This window comes from Schistocerca cancellata, chromosome 3, assembly GCF_023864275.1.
Source record: "Schistocerca cancellata isolate TAMUIC-IGC-003103 chromosome 3, iqSchCanc2.1, whole genome shotgun sequence".
NCBI classification, from domain to species: domain Eukaryota; kingdom Metazoa; phylum Arthropoda; class Insecta; order Orthoptera; family Acrididae; genus Schistocerca; species Schistocerca cancellata.
Genome location: NC_064628.1, coordinates 756444548 through 756461125, shown reverse-complemented (window position 1 = coordinate 756461125; position 16578 = coordinate 756444548). Strand labels below are relative to the sequence as shown.

The 16578-nt window shown below is 40.5% G+C and overlaps 1 protein-coding gene across 1 annotated transcript in view; it reads right to left on the bottom strand.

Moving 5' to 3' along the window:
* Positions 1-12795: 12795 nt before the first annotated feature.
* Positions 12796-16578, bottom strand: part of LOC126175779 (zinc finger homeobox protein 3) — a 108565-nt gene continuing 104782 nt past the window's right edge. The window contains exon 6 of the mRNA XM_049922752.1: positions 12796-13428. Coding sequence (XP_049778709.1) covers positions 13415-13428 — 14 coding nt within the window. The 3' untranslated portion in view covers positions 12796-13414. The remainder of the gene's footprint in view (positions 13429-16578) is intronic.

Below are 16578 nucleotides of genomic sequence, written 5' to 3'. Positions count from 1 at the left end.
CTGCTAAGCCTCTCGATTCAATAATATGGGTTGCGTATCTAGGGGTAACATTACTGGGCACTATTAAGTGGAACGGACATGTAAAATTAGTTGTAAGAAAAAGAACTGGAGATTAGGGTTCAACGTCTCGTATGGCGTGAGCTTATTAGAGACGGCGCACACGCTCAGAATGGACAACAATAGAAAAGGAAATTGTCAGTTTCCTTTTCAAGGAAAGCATCCCGGGACTTGCCTTAAAGGATTTTGCAGAATCACAGAAATGGACAGAGAGTGACTGGAATTAAGCTGCTCCCCGAATGCGAGCCAGCTATGCTAACAATTTGCACCATCTCACTCGCTAAAATCAGTTCCACGGACGGCGAATAGAAGGCTTAAATCTGTTGGAGGGTGGGAAAGGGGGGGGGGGGGAATTCGGGGAAACTGTCGCGCATCTACGTGCACACAGTACTTCGGTCTCGCATTCTCGAGTACGTGTAATTCTCAGACTGTTACGATCCTAATCAAATTGTCACGAAGGAAGAATTTACAGATGTATTACTACAGTGGCAGTAAATGGTCGATTTAATCTAGGGAACTTCAACGGGAACCGATGAGAGTAAGTAGACATTATTCTCATGGACGCTGTTCAGAGGAAACTGAAACGGCCGACAGCATCTAGGCCTACGTTGTATTACGTGTATGAACGTTAAGAATAGTGCTTAGAGACTATTTGGAGGCAGGCATTAAGTACCCTCAATCATGAAGTTTATATTGAATTCTACCGTATGTAAGTAACTATAGATTTCGAAAGTGTCAAATATATTTTTCGCAGATTGTTCAGCGTATTTCTACCACATACAGTTATCAGGAACACTTTAGTAAAATGCAAACAGTAATCGCTTCTGACTATGGGAAGGAGTTAGATAATTTTCTTTATTAATTTTATTGTTTTCATTGCATCACCGCCAGGAACATAGACTGCCCCCAAACAATAATATGATGAGCATATTATAACGCTAACGAAAAACTTCTCTTTCTATGAGAACGAAAATTTTAATAAATCTAGTGAGCGATCATGAAAAATCACTCGCATACTGGCTGGCACTTAATGATGCCCGCAAGCAATCGTTAGAGAACATTTTGGTTATTTTTATGGACTGCTTGATTTTCACACTGATGGCGCAGAAACTGTGGATGCAATCTGCATATTCTTAGACAAAAAACTGTGAAAACGCTTTACGTAATGAAAAGTTTACTAACGTGTCTCGATTATGTTGGTGGATTATAGGCAAGATAATTTTCACTGAGATTATTTCAGTACAATTTTAAAAGAAATTTTAGGGAATCCGTAACACAGAAATCATTTATACCGCCGCTTTTATATTTTTTGTAGGTCTTCCAATTTTTCCCAACAGAAAATTATAGATTTATTCTCAAAAACATCCATACGTCCAAGGGTTTGTGGAGTTTAATTAATAAAGAATTTGTAACATTCATTTTCTCTGTTTGTCGAACAAAATCAATACAGACTGGTCAAAAAGTACACTAAGCAGACAGAAGTTGATGTAAACGTGACATATTTACAATCAAATGGAAGCACGCAAAGAACACTGACTGACCGGTGGTTAAAAATACGATTTTAAAAATGACGAGAGTAACTGTCCAAATCACAGCATAAATTTGCACCTTTTTACGGCAATAAAAATATCTTAAGCACAGAAAAAATAGTAGGAAACCGTAGGAATGGGATAGAATGAAAGTATTTACATAACCACAAAGTAATCTGTGAGGAAACCAGGGCTAATCGACCGTCAGGGTAAAAAGGTGAAACAATTTTGTCTTATTGAAGTAAGGATTCTGGTGACATAACAACGAACTCCACTGGCAAATTTAACTGGATTCCGCACATCTTCGAGATAAATCATTTAGGTAACAGTGTGACCCAAGTGACAATATGCCTTGCGTGCAATATGACTTCACTTGAGTTTAGTTTATTTCTACAGAACGTTTCTCAGTGCAGAACAGTTGAGAAATGTGTATGTAAATACTGTTAATTCTGTATATTTTCTGGTCTGACTCTTGATAATGCGTTTAATCTCGAATACGTCTATTAACTGGTGAAACTCTACGTTGTTTGTGAACTGTATGATATTTCCTGCCTGCCAATCAGGGTTCTCAGAAATTATTTCCTGCCTGCCAATCAGGATTCTCAGAAATTACGTTTAATATTATCACTGCTTCTTCGCAGGTATTCTCTTTCCGGTTACCGAAAATGTACAAGACACTGCTTGGAGAACTGTTAGAAAAGCCAGCAGATTTATAGTCCGCACAACGTTTTCGTATGATAGTAGTTTTTCATCTTTTGATTCCGACTGTCGACAAGTTCTGGTTTCCTTGCAAGTTAAGTTCTGTTTTGATAAATACCTTAGTATCTAAATTGTTCCTAAAGTTTTCTATTTATTTTTCTCTGCTTTAGGTGTGTTTAATTATTTTCCAAGTGTCTGTTCTGAGGTCTCAAATGTCCTGATCGGCACTGTTCCATACGCGCAATACAGCTTCATTTCAAGCTGGGCCGTTGTGGCTGCGGTGTGCGCTGCTTCCAGAGAACAAGCAACGCTGTCTTTCTTTTAATCGATTATGATGGCGGCCATCTACCTAATGACACGGCGACGCAATATCCTACCACCTCTTAATGACCTGTTTTCGAATGGAAAGTATGACTTTCAGCCGGAACGAACTCGTGAAAATACTAAATCCTAAGAAACAAATTTTTTGCTCCTGCGTCTGAGAGAAGACTCAAAACAACGAACAGCAGGTGCTAACCACAGACTATCGTTTGCAGGAAATTTATCAGAGGAGACAGATGAATACTGAAGTATTTAGTCTCAAAAGAGACAGTACGAGGACTACTCATGTTGGACTCCATATTGGTTGTCTAGTTCTCGCCTTGTAAGTAACAGATGTTATAAAACTGCTCTACTTGTTGACATAAAACTCCTCTCTTACTTGTTGGCGTCTACGCTCATTAACTATACTTGGCGCATCGAACATCTTATTGCTACAAGGGTCTAACAGTAGATGTAGCGTTTCTTCTAGAACGATTACCGAAGGAGTAAAAGCTATCAGTCGAATCCGAAAGATTTCATCGTATTGTAAAGAGTTATGCAGTTGCCAACACCTTGTAAATTATATAAAAAATATTTCCGAAATACAGTAACTAATAAAGGGCGAATCACAAGGCCGTCTCTAAATTGCTTCCAATGCCTTCACTTGCCTGAGACAGAAGGGCATATTCTTCATGGGAATGATATGGTTTCACCCAGAGTATCGTACGACAAGTCTGCCTGTGGAAAATTGTTATGAGGTCCGTCATTCAACCCCAGGCAGCACCAAAAGTCATCGATCAGGAATGTTGGGGTGAAACATAACATCCCACTGGCTACCGACGAAATTTCAAGACATTTCGTCGTCGACTAAAAATTGACGATGCTTGTTATTGTTGTACCATAGGAGGAGGACAAACGTAGCAAGTAAGCTCATCAGACGAGAAATATGGCATTAACGTAACAAAACTCACCATTAATGAACTTAAAACTACACATTTTGTGCACGTGACCAACTGTCTGAATTACATAAGTAAGTTATATTAGTATGAGGGTACTACAGGGCTGCTGATAACTGCTTTCGATTCCAGTTACGTTTGGGTGGTACTGAGACTACCACTTGGCAAATGACATCTTAAGCTATTTTTCTTAACTTAAAAAACAGTAAATACTACGATGCCTTCTTGGCGTAACGCCCACTAGACAAGCCGGGTCGAATTTTATTACTGTTTTAACAAGACCAGCAGTGTTAGTGGGGGGGTGGAGGGGGAGGGGGGAATATAAGGAATGACTAGCTGTACGTAGGGGTAATGCTTGCGAATTTACAGACGTAGATCAAATTTTGTCATGTTACAAGTGGAGCAGATTCGAAGAATTAGAGACCATGTTAGTAATATCCATTTCTTCTACATCAGAAAAATATTTATCACAACAATATCTTCCACATCACGCCATTAATAAGTTTATGCTGGTTGAGCAGAGATCTTTCTCGTCTCCCCCTCCCCGCCTCTTGGATCAGTCTCCAGTCTGATCCGATGGACATGGCTCTCCTGTGTCACTCTTTCCTTGTTGTTGGATGTATTCCTATCTCCTTGAGTATCATGGAGTCATTCCCTGCTATTGTAACACAGATCCTAGCAGCCTATTACTTCTTCTAGACGGTACTCCATATGTAAATTATCGTTGCTTTCCTAATGATTCTGCTAATAACATGTTCATTTTTTAGCTTACCAGGCCACTTTTATTTTCAACATACATCTGCAACAGCATATCTCAAACGCTTTTTTTTTCTCTCCAAGTTTTCCACATTCCACGATTCACTTCTGAACACACTCCAAAAATTCCTTTAAAATAAGACCTAATTTTGATGTCCTCTACTTCCTGTGTTAGTATGCTTATTATATCGCCCTTGCTTCGTACATCGTGAGCCATTTGGCTCCCAATGTAGCAGAATTCCTCTATTTCCTGCACTACGTGGTGCCCATCTGCCTGTATTGCCATGGATTGAATTTCGACAACGGATATAAATGGGGAATTATCGGTGGTATTTTGTTACAACTGAATAGAGATAACTTGCGATCACTGGTATTTAATTTGCAGCAACCCTCTTTGTTTTTCAGCTGGTTGTCCAAAAGGGTAACGATTACTGAGGCAGAGGGCAAAGTATAGCATAATTTTAGTTGCATGCTTCTCCGTGGAAACACAGCAGAAAAATTTTGAATGCTTGGTGCTCCGTCTTTGTAGGTTATCCAAGCTAAAAATTATCTTCAACTCTTCTCTGTGGTTTAAGTGGATTAATGACTGTGAAAAATAGGCTAATTGCGTATAAAGCTTTGTACTACTTGACTCTCCCAAGTGGGAACGATAGAGATTTGCAGAAAGCAATGGTTTAGTTGTAGTGAAAAATCTCTGATCACAGTGAATAACCTGAAATGCATTTCTAATATTGTATAATTCCTCTACTTAATAATAGCAGTAACACAATGTATCTTTCAAATCAAAGCCATACATTCTTGCTAGAAATTAAACGGCAGTGCAGTACCCGGTCTTCCCAAAAACACATGTTCTGTGATGACATAACTGATTAGTTTGTCACTTACTGTCAGCGTATGTCTTACACTTTTTTTATGCGAAAACATAATCTGTTGTCTTATAGTTCAGCTGAAGTTTTACTCGCCCATACGCTGACAGCCTCGTGCTGGCCTTTCATGCTGACATCAATTGTTGTGCAGCGTACGTGTCAGATTTTTCTGATGCTGCTTCTACAGTTTCAAGCCAGTCCTTGCTTTCCAAAGGGCAACGACATTTCTGTGATGGGTGCTGTAGTCTCTGATCACATCTACATCTTGCATACGGCGTATATTGCACACTGACACAGATTAGCAGATATATTTCGGAAAGCAAGCCTTTCTCCCCCACACAGGAGAGCTTCCGTCAAGTTTGGAAGGTAAGAGATTAGATACCTGCGGAAGTAAAGCTGTGACGACGCGTTTTGAGTCCGGCTTGGGTAGCCTCAGTCGGTAGAGCACTTGCCCGCGAAAGTAAAGGTCCTGAGTTCGAGTCCCGGTCCAGCACACAGTTTTAATGTGACAGGATGTTTAAGGCTTCTCCCCTTCCATGTTTTTGTCAATCTATCGCCCACAACCACATAAAAAGACATAAACAATACCAAATCACCAAAGGCAATGATTTTGTACAGAAGAAAAATAAAAGATTATTTTTCTCAATAAAACGAACTACATTGCGTCTCGAGGCTAGTGTCCTATTTCACTTAACGCCTCTGGGTAAACTGCCGCTTCATGACAAAGTATCTTACGTATATTGAGTCGCTATATAACCTTTTGTTAACTGAGAAATACCTTAACAGAAACACGCTATTTTGTACGGCCATAGGAAAATGTAAACTCATGTGCCAGTTTTTCGTGAAGGGCTGAGGGGATATGAAAATTCTAGCAAGATGGCAGCTCTCCTTGTGTGGACTTGGAGGGCAGTAACGAAGTTAGCGAGGTGCGTCAGCTTTGCGATGGCCGAATGACCCGAGAGCGGGCAGACTGCAGCGATGGGGACAAGCTTTCATTAGTTCCAGCATTAGTAACTTTTTTTTTCGTTTCCTCCCTCGTGTATCCCGGAGTAAGCAATTCCCTTCCCCCCTCACCCCGCTACTCCCGCCGCGGGCCGCAAGCCCCAAGATTACACAAGGAAACATTTCCATAAAGTTCCCATTTTTTGGAGGGCGAACGGCCATGACTAGCTCGGGAAGGAGAGGGGGGGGGGATGATAGGCTTCAGTTAAGGAGGGTAGGATTTTTTTTAGTATTGTTATGTCCGCTGAGGGGGACGACGGCGATGGCGGGAAGGGATAGAACGGGGGCGAAGACCGGCTGCGAGATGAATCCTAGCAACACCCATGTGTTGTCTTCCATGTTTTATTTCTTATTTCCCGGGCGCCGCTGCTGCAGGGGTGGCGAGATGAGCACAAATAAATTAAAGCTGGCGCCGCGACGCCCCGCCGGGAGGCGCCGACGCCCGCGAAGCCGACGCTGTTCAAGTCTCCAGGTGCGCGTCCCGCACGCCCTACACCCAATACAACTTTTCCCATCGTCGCTCTGCTCACTGCAGCATGTCGTACAAGGTCGCTTCCGAGCAACAATTCCCTTCTATATAAAGGTTGGAGTATGCGTCACGATATCTTTGCCGGAGAAGATGAAAGGAATGTACTAGTTGAAAAGGGAGTGCGGCACGGTTAAATCTCACTCCGATGTTATTCAGTCTGTACTGAGAGCGAGCAGTAAAAGAAACCCGGCAGGTATTTGGAAAGAAAATTAAAGTTCATGAAGAACAAATAAAAAATATGTTTCGTTTCCCATGCTAATAGTGGACATCTTTCAACTCATTTAAGTTGATCGTCGGTAAAGCGGACGCCAGACTGAGATTCATTGGAAGAATACTAAGGGAATGCAATCCGAAAAGAAAGGAAGTAGGTTACAGTACACTTGTCGCCCACTGCTTGAAAATTGCTCACCAGTGTGGGATCCGTACCAGATAGGGTTGATAGAAGAGATAGAGAAGATCCAACGGAGAGCAGCGCACTTCGTTAGAGGATCATTTAGTAATCGCGAAAGCGTTACGGAGATGATAAACTCCAGTGGAAGACTCTGCAGGAGAGACGCTCAGTAGCTCGGTACGGGCTTTTGTTGAAGTTTCGAGAACATACCTTCACCGACGAGGCAAGCAGTATATTGCTCCCTCCTACGTATATCTCGCGAAGAGACCATGAGGATAAAATCAGAGAGAGTAGGCATACCGACAGCCCTTCTTTCCACGAACAATACGAGACTGGAATAGAAGGGAGAACCGATTAAGGTACTCAAAGTACCCTCCGCCACACACCGTCAGGTGGGGATGCGGAGTATGGATGTAGATGTAGATGTAGCTATTTGAACTATAAAGTTTCTATCAGTCAATAGTCACATAATTTTTATTTATTGTCTTTACCAGTTTTTACTTGTCAGTTACTATCAATATTCCATAATGTTTCTCAAGTTCTACAGGATGTAAAACGTTCCCTGTTCACTAATTACCATATTGGTCTAAAGGATGTCGACTCAGTGAACTGATATAGGACAATCAAGCAGAGAAGCTGCCTCAAACTTGCCTACAAAACCTAAGCTTCAGCCCATACGGGTGGAGCGAGAGTTTTAATATTCTCCTCTCTCTCTCTCTCTCTCTCTCTCTCTCCCCTCTCCCTCTCTTTCCGCGCAAACCATTAGTGCTCCAGAAATAATGAATTGGAAACCTTTTTTGTACGAAATTTAATGTGCTTTAATTCTGTTTTGATATAAATTGTCGCTAGAGGCTGCAGTTTACTTGTTATCTAAGAAAACCCTCAGCCGGTCAGTCCTTTTAGTATATTGTTCATGGCACTACCTCCTACCACTGAACAAATATTTAAGACTACCCATAATTGACCCCTTTTGGTCTTCACTGACTGGACTGTTAGGCCAACAGCTTGATTAGCTATTTCATTAACATTATTAATTTCAACTTTCGTGCGAGAGTAACGAAAGAAACTGAAGTAAATTAAAGAAAACAGACTTTCGTAAATATTCCGTAAAAACGAATTGGGTTCACAATTCGATCAGAACTTAAGTCGTACAAGCACAGTACTTTTGTACTAAGAAAACCAGGCAAACAAATCGATTTAATTGTTAATTTCATGCAGCTAAAATTCATAGAATTGTGAGGTAAGATTTATACAAACGTTAATTTTACGACTTTTAAATGCATGAGTAAGCCAGTTGCGTAATAGAACAGTCAACATAGACAAAAAAAAGTCGAGGAAATAATTCGTGTAGTCGGAAATTTTTTTACCGTAGTACTTCGGACTGCCATGAACTACACTCTAAAAATCCTGACTGTTGCAGGGAGAGTGTGAGGGCGCGGGTACGTTTTAGGGTCACTTTTTTCACGTTTTTCTTGACTAAGTTGGAAGCTGTGGCTTACAGCGAAAACGTATCCCAGCAAAAAATTAAACTAAATTAAACTTCCTACAAAAAGGTCCTATTCACTTTTTCTCTAGTCTGTGCGAAGAGGGCGAGAAAATACTTAAGACATCGCGCAAAGTCCATGCGCTGTAACTTCGGTGGTTTTCGTAGAGCAATTTGAGGTAGTTTCCCGATTTAGTAGACGACAAGTGCCCTGTATCAAGTTGATCGTATCGACTTCACATCACTACACCACTGTAATACGTTGTAAACAGTAATCGTTTACAGCGCATACAGCAGGATCGTTGAGGATATGTTCATTCCTACCATACGTGTGACGTGGTATAAACTTTATATTCAAGAAATGAACACTTTCATTTTTGCTGAAGCTATTGTAGTTCTGTCAGAAAAGGTAAATTACTTTGAAAATAACCTCAATGCACCTTATGTTCTCGTGAAAACACGTTATACCAATAAAAATAAAGAAAAGGTAATGCAATGTAGTCGAATTAAATTAGGTGAGACTAAGAGAACTAGATGAACAAATGAGACACTAATGTAATAAGTGAGTGCTTCTCCTATTTGGGCAGAAAAATCAATGAGTATAGCTCAAGTACGAGGGATTCAAAGTGGAGACTAGAAATAGCAAGCAACGCGCGTCTTAAAAAAAGCGAAATCTTGTTAACCTCGAATATAAATTTGAATGTTAGGAAGTCTTTCCTGAAGCTATTAGTTTTTAGTGTAGCCTTGCAATGAAGTGAATCGTGGCCGATTAACAGTTTACACGAAAGCAGAAAAGAATCTTTTGAAACCTGGTGCTACAGAAAAATGCTGAAGATTAGATGGGTTGATGGGATAACTAGCTGAGGAAAAAAGAAACTCGTGACGCAACTCGGCTAAATACGTACAAAAATATATCAAGAGAATAAATCGCGATTGGTTGCTTTTACTGCCACCATAACCTGCATTTGTGGGGGTCACGATACTTACTTGTCTACAAGTAACAGCTCTTTTTCCCAATTACATAGCTTGGACTATTTATCGCATCCTATCAAAAACTTTTATTATTTTATGTTGAGACTTAGTTACATTACAACTTAATATAAAATATTTTGTAATGAGGCGGCATTTTGCCCAGAGGCGTTAAGTGAAATAGAAAAGAGCATCGAGGCACAATGTACTTTCTTTCACTGTCAAAAATAGTAATGTTTCTTTTGCACACAATCTTTGCCTTTCGTGATTTGGGATTGCTGATGTATTTTTATATGGTTGTAAGCGAGAGGTTGGCAAAAATAGGAAAGGAGAGAGAACCTTGAAACATCCAGGCACATGAAAACTGTGTGCCGGACCGAGACTCGAACTCGCGACCTTTCGTTGGCAAGAACTCTATCAACTGAGGTACCCAAGCACGACTCACGACCCTTTCGCACAGCTTTACTTCAGCTAGTACCTAATCTCCTACCTTCCAGACTTCACGGAAGATCTCCTGTGAAGAGGAGAGAGCCCTGTTTTCTGAATATATCTGATAATCTGTTCCAGTGTGCAGTAGATGTCATATGCCAGTTGTAAATGTTGGTAGATGAATGATGAGAGACTATTGTACCCATCCCATTACAGACATGTCCTTGCCCATTTGAAAGCAGGAACAAGCATGGAACCGTAAAAGATGCATCAGAGAAATCTGACATGCACTCTGCACAAAAGATGCATCAGAGAAATCTGACATGCACTCTGCACAACAAGTTATGTCAGCTTGAAAGGGTAGCACCAGCCTGTGAGCCTATCGGCAACTAAAATTTCAGCTGGATTATAAGAATACAGATTATGTTTCAGCATAAAAAAGTGAAAGGCATACGCTGACAGTAGGTCACAAAGTGGTCTGTTATGTCTTGAGAGGATACGGTTTTTAGAACTTCGAAGCTGCACTGCCGTTTTTTTAAGTTCTATCAAGAGTGAGAAAAATTGAATATGAAAATCATATGGTAATTTTTGTATAGAGCATCCTGTACGTTCTGAATGAAATTATATGGATGTTATCGTCCCTAATGATTTCGATATCAAAGGAATATTGTATTACTATTATTATAAAGTGAAGCAATTATAAAGAATTAGCAACGCATTTCAGTTTTTTCACTGTTATTAGATATTATGCTAGTATATAGGTCCACAATGTGCAACAAAAAGTATTCTTAGTAATTACTAGAAAACAGAGGTATACCCACCAGAATTCTTCCGTTCGCTTCAACATACTCAAAAATTATTATTACGTAGGAAAACCAGTATGTTATCACTGCTCCCTAAATCAGGGGAATGCGCAAGAAAGATACACAAAAATCACTACGCCCACGCTAAGTTGAAAATCTAAGTGCTGACTATGAAACAATTCGTATCGTGTCAGGATTCTATGAATTATCCGGGTTTTTAAAAATATACTTATCAATTCCATCATGTTTCCCAAGTTGCTTTTAAATTATTTGATTTAGATATCTTTCGGAATTCGAAACAGAGTAGTACTTCATACACAACTTAGTTGAGAGTCCCTATCTATGGGCCGAATGATGCAGAAGTTCAAAAACCTAACTTTACTGTGATGGAACCACTGTATGCAAGGTAAATATTTGAAACAATAGTTATTATTGCTTGTATTCATTTCTTTTGCCTCTGCTGCTTGGGAAAACAATGATACAATTATGCCAGTAAGACATTGCTTTGTGAAAGCAAAATTTGGTTTTTAGTACACTATCGCAGGAAGAACTCTCTTACGTTAGATAAACAACTGTCTTGAATTTCTTTCTGATACGATGACTTTTAAAACTAAGCGAAAGTTACATTCGTGATGTAATGGTTCCAACTGAGGCGTGGAATACATTTCCTAGTGTCACATGTGCATTCAGGTTAAAATGTTATTATTTGTCTATGCAGCCTAGGGAAACGGTAATTATAGCTTCAGATTCAGTTATGTGATTATGTAACGCATGTAGAAATACCTTAGTAAACGTCTGTAAACTGTGAATTCTTCCTTTGAGCACTTGCCTCACACTGGAATCCGAAGAATTAAAAACAAATATTACCAGCTAGAAGGTCTGTCAATTCCCAACAAGCATGGTGATCGTCGCTTTATAGCTTAATATTCCTGAAATAGTAAACAGGAACTATATATAGTGTAGAAGAATGTAAATAATAGCGTGCCAGCGATTCGCCACTTGAGGTAAGTCGCAAATTTTTATGGTGCCTTAGTTTGTGCAGTTCAAATTCTTCAAGGTTACATCGCTGCAGACACAGAGTACAATAATAATTACAAACATTCTGAGTTCGGTAAAATTGAACGTCTTTCACAATGAAACGGCACATAGAATGCTCATGGTAATGTACAGAGTCCAAACATAAAGTGCATATATCTCTCTCCCTCCCTCTCCCCCCCCCCCCAAAAAAATTGTGTGTGTGTGTGTGTGTGTGTGTGTGTGTGTGTGTGTGTGTGTGTGTGTGCAGGAGGAAGAGGAGCTGGGTAGGTGAAAAACAGCTATTTGAAGGATCAAGGAAGGTACTGGTAAGTCATACTGCTAGTGGAGTTTAATAACAGCGTGTAGGATCACTTAATTATCGCCCAATTCCAGCATCTTAGGTCAAATATAGTGCAATGCAGGGTACGGACGATTTTGGAGACAAAAATGTCTTATGTGATCTTACATTCTTAATGATGTGTCTCAGTCAGAAATAGAGATTGCATGCGAGAGTCTTACTGTGACATCATTTCCAACAAACGTTTCCCTAGTTATGCAACAGTCGCTATTCCATTTGCGACACAAATGGTGGCAGAACTTTTGTTAAGGATTGGATGAGGATAATATGTTCCAGCAAAATGACTTTCCGCTTGCTCTTAAAACAACAATTGGAAGCAAAGGGAGTAAGAGACCCAGCAAACGTAACTACAGCGCCTTCGATGCATGATTTCAAATATACACTAATCATATGTGTGAAAACAGTAAAGCGTATTGGGAATGAAGGCATTTAATGATCTACAAAGCAATACAACGCTTCTCATTCTGAAGTCGTTTCATTGAGTGATTCAAATGAAGTAACACAAAACATTCGCACAAGAGTGTAATAGAAGGAAGAGGAGATATGAAAAAGCATTTATCAATGTGCAACCAAGGATAAAGGAAAAAAAATCATTTTTATATTACTACAAAAAGCAAATATTTTATTAAATAAATCATAATAAACAATGAGAATAATATATGAACATAAAACATAATACAACTTAATAAATACGAAAGATCTGTATGTAACAACTTAGTTGCTTATGTTTCTAAGGCTGAAAGCAAATACTCTACTATACACAGATCAAAAAGCAAGACGTATTGACATGAGAAAGAGATTTAAAAAGAAATAATACGACGCAAATAGCTTTTCTTTCAGAACTACTCTTTCTTTTCTTAAATAACATAAGTATGCGAGGTACTCGAGTTTTTTTTCTATTAAATAATACACATTTCTATACAAGGCACTCTGGCGCCAGATACTCTCTAGTTTAACTATATAACAATGAAGGCACTTGTTTCCGTTTATGGTGACTACGCACTTTTTTAGTGTTCATAAATTAAATCATAAATACTTCGTGACTATAACGTAGAGCAAATAAAATACAAAATGTCTAAATTATACAAAAATGAAGCAAAAACAAACTTGCGTAACAAACAGAAAGATAAGTAGCGGCGGTAGACAGGCGAAAAACGCACAGAAGAGTGGGATGCACAACAGGGGAAAATTCGGTGTCTCTGGTACTAACAGTGTCCATTGGCCGGCAGCGCCAGTCTGTTGCCTGGTTTCGAACGAGAGACCGTTGGTGCTATACAGACTCCTCTGAAACGAAATGAGTGGACCAGTTTTATTGCCAATTCCTCTCCATTCACATTAGGGGGCAACATTTTTAAAAAAAAATTATATATAAAAATAATTAACTGTAGTTACTTATTTACATGTTGAGATCATTAAGTAGGTCACACTATTGTACACAAACAGCAAGGACATACATACAGAATATGGTAGGTACAGGATGTGATGTATTCATACAGACTGTGGTGCCAGGGAGGAGAGTAGGGTAACAGGATAGCTTTATCGCTGATATTGTGTGTGTGTGTGTGTGTGTGTGTGTGTGTGTGTGTGTGTGTGTGTGTGCACTTCGTTTGCATGCGACACGGCCCTAATTCAGGTAGGATCCCATATGTAAACAGGGTGGCCGGGCGGTGCGTTTTCGCGCGTGTCACAGCATGCGTCCGCGGACTATCTGCATACGCGTGCTACGGCAACGCGCCTGCCACGCGTCCAACGTGCGGCGTACACAGTACCTGCGCGTACCGCCTCTCGTTTCCTGCTCTTCAGATGCAGATCCGGAGCACGTGAGCTGTCCTGGATTCTTATGGATATGCTCTGTGTCGGGATGCTGCCTCGCACACAGCATCCGAACCCGTGCGGGATTTGCATGAGAAGTCTGCGCAGGCCGGAGTGTGCCGTCGTGCCCCACCTAGTTAACGCGATCCACCTTTGGCAAGCCGGTACCGGTTTACATACAGCCCAAATACGCCCGGACGGGTTGACGGAACCAAGTAAATGTCGCCGACACTCTAGGGTCACAATCGAACGATTACGTTAAAACAATCGTACGCGCAGAGGCAGAGAGAGAGAGAGAGAGAGAGAGAGAGAGAGAGAGAGAGAGAGAGAGAGAGAGAGAGAGAGATTGGCCTTTTTTTTGGGGGGGGGGGGGTGGAGGAGGTGGTTTGCAGAGGCACAACTGCGAGAGTGTGGGCAAGCTTGGGGCTGCACAGAGGACAGTCAGTCTGTTGTTCAACTAACTCAGCGACGCAGGGACTGCATTAATAAATCGCCGTCGCATTCACAAAGAAACAAAGTTAGCGCATTTACGGAATGATTAGGGGAATGTAAGATAGGCACGCACTGTAGTTTCCCAATGTCTGATTCTTGGCTGAAATGGTGGAGAAAAAGAAACTGATAGTGTGACAGCAGCGCAGGAGACTTCGAACCGACAAATATTTCCGGAATACCCATATGTGGTGGCTACGACCGTAAGAGAATAAAGCAACAGCCAGTCGGCGACTGGCGTGCGAGAGTGCGTGTGCATTTAAATAAAACTGTTCTGGCTGCTATGATAAAGAGCGCAATTACTAATTTAAGTTCGAGACCATTTCATCTGACGTTAAACGCTAATTTTCCGTGATCCTTACTGGATAAAGCTTGACTATTAAATCAACTACGCTACAAGTACCGCAGTGCCATTAATTTGTCAAAATAATACGCTGCACTACAGAAACACCAGCGCAGTAAGACAGCCGACATGTGTAAGTTATTAATAATGAAACCTAAAGGCTATATGTTTTAAATTTTGCTACAGGGAGGATGAATATAAAGTTTTATTCTAAAGCTACAGTAGATCAATAAGTCTGATCAAAACCAATAGTGAAAAAATAAGCAATTGTTAAACACTCTTAATTCGTCCAATTACATTTTTTTAAAGAAATTACTCGAAACTCCTGCCTCCAACATCGGTATAAAGTTGATATCGTCGAGGACCTGATTGGCGCACCTTCCTCGGAAATTCCTAGACATGGGACTACACGTACTCGGGCACGTTCTGTTACCGTACGAACTACAGCGCGTTAATGGCTGATTGGTTGCCGGTTTATGGCCATTTCTTCGTAACCCTGCATTTCTGATCTATGGTTATATGGAATAATTAGCTCAATTCTACTTCCGCCTACCATATTGTAACCTTATTACTGGGTTGCTTTTCGATACCTGGCATATTGTTGGGTGTAGGCAACGATACACTGTACTGGCATTGTTATGGTTTGATTCAATTTGTCACTGTCTCACACAACGATGTCATACGTCAAACATGTCTGCAGCACCAGTTAAGTTGCAGTAGTAAAGCTGGAGCCATATGTAATAGTAACTTTATTCCACTGGCAAAGATGTGACCCTATCCAACAGTTTTGCTTTTGTCAAGTTTCAGAATCTGAATTTTAACGTAACATTCGTTCAGAAATCATCATGGTACATCAATTATGAGTCAGACGCAATAGTGGAGAAAATCTGAATGCGAGCTTTCTGACGGAAGAACTTGCTCCGAGTCATATTTCGTGAAACATTTTTCTGCTGAGTGGGGACTGTCATAAACATATTAATTCAATACCGTTTCTTCATCCACCAATGGAATTTAGAATCAAAATTTTCTCCCGTTTTCGCGTGCGACACTTTAACAGTGTGACAGTGCGAACAGGTTGATACCGATGATGATGATGATAATGATGTTTGATTTGTGGTACGCTCAACTGCGCGGTCATCAGCGCCCATACGAAGTCCCACTTTTTACACAGTCGTATTTTTTTCGTAGTCCAGTCTAGCCACTATTACGAATTATGATGAAATGATGAGGACAACACAAACACTCACTCCCCAGGCAGAGAAAATCCTCAACCCCGCCAGGAATCGAATCCGGGACCCCCTGATCCAGAGGCAGCAACGCTAACCACTTTTTTTTTGGGGGGGGGGGGGTACTGTTCTTTGGCATATCATAATAATTATACTTTGAAAATGACGGTCCTATGTGCTATTCCATCATGTAGCAAAGTGTATTTGCTGCGCTTCGGTCATTCACTAGAGTTCAGAAGGCAAGAACTTTAGCTACAACATTACCACGACCTATAAGAACACAGTTCACGAAGTTTGTCACTAGATCGTTACGTCCAGCTCTTCTTACCACATAATTTCGTCCTAAGCCTTCCCTCCAACGTGACTAAGTAACGCGGCCTCCGGAATTTTAATGAACACGTCGTTTACCCTGGCAGTTCCTTGTTGCTGGAGGCTGATTGAAGCGGACCTTCCTTTTTGCTCTTGCGCAGGCCCTTATATTTTTCCAGTATTTAAGGAAATAAGCTCATATTCTTGATGATTCGCATTCAATTTCACGGCAATTTGCTAGAGACGTAACGCTTT